The sequence below is a fragment of the Lactuca virosa genome, chromosome 2 (assembly GCF_052849685.1).
Source record: "Lactuca virosa cultivar CGN04683 chromosome 2, Lactuca_virosa_CGN04683_v6, whole genome shotgun sequence".
NCBI classification, from domain to species: Eukaryota; Viridiplantae; Streptophyta; class Magnoliopsida; order Asterales; family Asteraceae; genus Lactuca; species Lactuca virosa.
In genome coordinates this window covers 18,417,320-18,422,666 of record NC_136427.1, presented here as the reverse complement: position 1 = coordinate 18,422,666, position 5,347 = coordinate 18,417,320, and the positions used below count along the sequence as shown (strand labels likewise).

The window sequence follows — 5,347 nt, the reverse complement described above, 5'->3', positions numbered from 1 at the left end:
TTCCTCTAGAAAATCCTATATTTCCTACTTTAATGAAAGATAAGTAAAATGACTCTACAATCCCTTCTATGAGTACTAAATCGATACAAGTTATATAAGACTCAGAGTAAACAAACAATCGATTGTGCGCATCTCCCCTAAGGCGGAAAGCACACATCCCATTGTTTGTTTGATCATTGTGGTATATAACCCTGGTGTATTCACTTGTTACTCATGGAGTTAATTGTAATGGTTCCTTTATATTTAATGAAAAGATTCTTTAAGAAAACCCTTATTTCTTATAATAAAATGGTGACCACAGTGATTACTTCTATAATCACTTAGTTTATACTAGATATATATGATCTAATATCGGATAGAAAGTTAATTGGGTGAATCTGCCCTAAGCCCACAACCAAACAAGGAATAGGAAGTAAGGCGGAAAGCACACATCCAACTACCTATTGGGTATTAATTATGTATAACCATGATGTATAAACTAAAGTATTATAGAGTTAATCACCTAAGGTCCTTTAAGTTTATACTGATTTAATAAAATGGATTAAACCTTTAACTGGTAAGTTTCTAGTTTTGTATACCAAAAGTTCTGATTTGGAAAGTATGTTTTGTACTAGAAAACTGTGCATTGACTCTGTGTCCTATGACTTGACCCATACCTGGTACCCTTATGATGACTTAATGTATACTAAGCATATATATATATATCTAGAATCGAATAGAAAATAGATTGGGTGAATTCGTTCCAAGCCCACAACCAAACAAGGAACAGGAAATGAAGCGGAGAGCACACATCCTATTACCTGTCGGATCCTATTGATATATATATCCTTTGATGTATGCATTAAGCACTACTAGAAAACAACCCTTTAATGACGTGCAAACAATGACACACGCTGATAGAGGACATGCATTTGTACGTGCCCTAAAAAATAATGTTAGTTTCGCAAAATTTGAAGGATAGAGGACGCGCATTTGTGCGTGCCCTAAAATTAGTGTCCAATAAAAAAAATTACAAACACGGAAGGCGCTTTTATTTTAAGTGTGTGTCGTCTGCAGATGTCGCTTTATAATTTTTACTCAAACTCGTTTTTCTTATTACACTATTAATTTCTAGGGTTTTTTTGAAGAACATCTGAACACTCACTCACACGGTACGTGCTCTCTATAATCGATTAGCCGCCGACAACCTCAGGCTCACTTCTTCTCCTTCTCCAGCGATCTTAAGTAAATAGAGAACATTTCAGAGCTTATCATCAGAATAGGAATGTAGGGAGAAGGAGGGGAACAGAAAAGTACAAAATCCACTCTCTTCTCGCCCCTCTTGTCTCTCTGTTTTATTCTCTTATATCTCCTTTCAATCCATGTCTCTGTCTCCGCGTTCCTCATCCACATCCACCGCCTCCAACCCTCACTGCTAGAGCCGACAAAGAAGATGAAGAAATGCATTTCCTAACTTCTATCCATTTAGGTGTGAGTTGAGAAAGGCATAAACTAGGGAAAATGAAACGCATTGGGTTCTAATGAGATGCAGGGATACATTGAGAAGGTAGTCACATTGGGGTATTACTACCGTGAACTAGATCGATTTGCCACAACATCCCAAAATTCTCATGTGCGAGAATCGATGAACTAGGGTTTCTCGTTCACAAAATCTCACCTCACGCTCTTATAGTTCTCTGTTTTTTGTGACTCGTTTCAAGGAGGCTCTTTTGCTAGTAATGATGACGTCTTTCAGTTGATGCGTATTAATGCTTATTTGAAGAGTAGAAGTGTACACTTCTACCCTTCAATTTCATCATCAATTACTATTCTATTTCTACACTTCTACTCTTCAATTTCATGTTTTTTTTGTTAGTTGTAACTGATTCTTGCTTTAGAAATTTTGAAGTACTCTCAATGTTTGTCTAATTTGACTTTTTTACATCTTGTATACAGAGAATTGTGAAAGTTTATCTATCCAGTAATGGGAAAGAAAAGAAATAGATGAGGTCGGAGTCAAGATTCTGTATACAGAGATTTGTGAAAGTTTATCTATCCAGTAAAAGACGAGATTCAAGATTCTGTAAGTTGGCTTCTCCATTGAAGTGAAGTTTTATTGTTGCTTCTCCTGGAGCTCTTAATAAATAGGCTTTGTTTTTTGGGGACGCGTAGAGAAAACATTACTGTCCTTTACATCAAGACACAGTGAAGACCCTGGCCTCTATTATCACACCAACTTTATGCCCATCAGCACTTTCATCAAAATTCAGGGTTGTTGTTCTTTTGTTTGGTTTACCTGGGTGTGGGAAGAGGACTGTTGTGAAGCATGTTGCTTCTCAACTTGGGCTGCATGTGGTTGAGTATAGTTGTCATGATTTACTTGCATCTTCAGAGAGGAAGGCTTCTTCCATGTTGGCTCAAGCTTTCAGTGCAGCTCGTAGGTATTTACAACCATTATGATGTGAAATGATCTACTTTCTTTTTATGTGTTTCATAGTAATACATAATTCCTGATAATATGTGTATGACTGTGTTTGTGTTATTGCAGATATGCACCAACTATTCTCTTCTGCTGCGCCATTTTGATGCTTTCAGCAATTTGAGCTCGAATGATGGTTCACAAAATGATCAAGTTGGTATGAATTCTGAAGTTGCATCTGTCATTAGGGAATTCACGGAGCCATTTAGACAAGATGATGATTATGAAGATGAAGAAGAAGAAGCATAGGTTGATGTTTTGAGATGATGATTTCTGCCATAAAAATATGTCAATTATCCATTGGTTGCTCACTGTTTTACTCTCATTATACAGCATATGAACACGATTAATACCCATCCTGTGCTGGTAGTTGCAGCTGCTGATAACTCTGAAGGGTTGCCACCTACAATTAGGCGTTGTTTCAGCCATGAAATGAAAATGGGAGGTTTGACTGAAGACCAGAGAGTGGAAATGCTATCCCAGTCACTTCACCTTATCCCTGAATTGGTTCCAGATGTAAGTAAGAATAAGAATAAGAATATTTTACTGTATACATATATTTATCTTAAAATCTAATGAATGATGTATGCTCCTTGCAGATTTGTATAGAGGATGTTGTAAAAGATATGGTTGGACAGACATCTGGTTTCATGCCAAGGGATATTAGGGCTTTAGTTGCTGATGCTAGTTCAGTTTGATTCCTATTAATGGCAGTAGCTTTGAGAAGTTGGGTGACAGCAAAGAATTCATGGTCAAAGCTTTGGAGCGGTCAAAGAAAAGGAATGCATCGGCTTTGGGGACTCCCAAGGTGTGTAAAATAAAAAATGGTTGGTGGGATTACATCTATTCTACAGGGTACTAAGTTTGAGTTGTTTGTGTGTGTGTAGGTCCCTAATGTTAAGTGGGAGGATGTTGGTGGGCTGGAAGATGTGAAAAAATCTATTCTTGATACAGTTCAGGTATATACTACATAGGAATGGAATCTTGAATTCCAGTTGGTTGTTGTAAGCTTTGGCATAAGTTGTGACATATTGGTAATGCATTTACAGCTCCCCGTTCTGCATAAAGATTTGTTTTCATTTGGGCTACGTAAGCGCTCTGGTGTTCTTCTCTACGGTCCTCCTAGTACAGGGAAAGTATGTTAATGTTTTATCATCTTATAATCATTTATTTTGTGATTGATAGCCTCCAGGGCAGCTTTCATGAATGGGAACGCGTCCCTGTTGGCAGCGGGGAACAATCCCGGCTGACAAAGGAACTCCTTTCCAATTGCGAGAGCATTGAATGGCAGGTATATATCTGAAATATAGACAAGTTAAGCCAGATCAAATTTGTTTTGAGTTCTGAAAATTAATTTTTGTGATAGGGAAGGTGGATGAGCTGGAAAAGACTATTTTTGTAGCTGCTAGAGACCCTTCTTTGTATGGTATAAACCAAGTGGAGCTTGAAAAGCGAAGGAAGTGGACCACTACTGGTCCGATTCAGGTACAATACAAATCTTTTAATTTATTACTTTGGTAAATATGGATATGACTCTTATTTTCTATGTGTGGTATGTAACCACTAACCAATCAGGTGGGAAATATTAAGAAAGTAGTGACTGTGACCGGAAGCAGATCAAACTTTGGTGGGATGCGCCAAGAATTAATGCGGATGCCAAAGTCTCATCAGCAGCAGGATAAGGACAGGACCAGAACCGGATCATATGCTGTTGTAGATAATGATGATTTTATTTCTTCAGAATCAGACACACAGATGCTTCTCATCAGGTAAGCTTTTGCTTTTATAATTTCTTTAGATATATCATTTTAAAGAGTGTCTTGTCTTGTTTACTAGCCCCAAATGAATTGTTTTTTATACTCATATTTTATTGATAGATATACCTAAAAAAGCAGGTCCAATGGGTTGATCTAGCATACCTTTACCTGCTGATTATAACCTCTTAAATTGTTTTTTGAACCAAAAAAAAAACGACCAGGGATGATGATGTATTTTTATTATAGCATCCTACTTTCATTCCTTTGTGTTATAAATTTTTATTTTAAAAATTATACCACAATGTCATCCAAATGGAAAACATTTAGGTCCTAATAAGAAGTTGAATGTACAATGCTAAAGATGAATAAGAAAAAAAAAAGCTCAAAGTAGATTGTGTTAATGATAATAAAAATTGAAATATATAAATCTGTATTTGTGAATAATATGTAATTGTTGTACGTATGGTACAACAGACAACAAGATGAAGAGTTAGATGAACTAAGTGCAAGTGTAGAAAGGATCGGATCTGTTGGGCTCACCATACATGACGAACTCCTTTCACAGGTGCACATCTGCTTTATGCATGGACATCATCATCTTCTTCTTCTTCTTCTTCACACTTCACAATTGACATAGATAGATAGATAGATATTTTATTTGATCACCAAAAATAAGCTTAGTTGTTTATTTCCCATTTCAGGAGAAAATTATAAAGGATTTGGGTTCAGAAATGGAAAGTACATCTAATCGTCTTGATTTTGTTCAGGTTACTCTTCTCTCATTTCATGATGTGTTTGATACTCCATAATAGGTGATAGATGGGACAAGACTGGACCTCACCTAATAAATAATAATTAACAGAAGATAGCTTACTTGTACTACTTTGACGTCCATTGAGACCAGACAAAAAAGTTTGCAATCTTTTCTTTTGTCCAACCCAAAAATTGAGCCCATTATGTTTGGATAACCAGAATCATATATGTCTCTCCGCTCATCCATTATAATAATACCTAAGAAGCAGAACCAAACCTTTCTTTTTCAATCTCGGGTAGGTTTTTCCTATTTTTTTAATTGCTTACTGTCATATGCTTTACTTTTTTCATTTAACATGTGCAGTGGTTAATTTGTTTG

The 5,347-nt window shown here is 36.3% G+C and overlaps 1 protein-coding gene across 1 annotated transcript; it reads left to right on the top strand.

Moving 5' to 3' along the window:
* Window positions 1-3,527: 3,527 nt before the first annotated feature.
* Window positions 3,528-5,024, top strand: LOC145157271 (syntaxin-61-like). Its single transcript, XM_079076333.1, has 5 exons — window positions 3,528-3,749; window positions 3,830-3,943; window positions 4,034-4,227; window positions 4,690-4,780; window positions 4,917-5,024. Exons 1-5 carry the CDS (start codon window positions 3,597-3,599, stop codon window positions 5,022-5,024), a joined length of 660 nt encoding a protein of 219 aa, XP_078932459.1. The 5' UTR covers window positions 3,528-3,596.
* The last annotated feature ends 323 nt before the right edge of the window (window positions 5,025-5,347 follow it).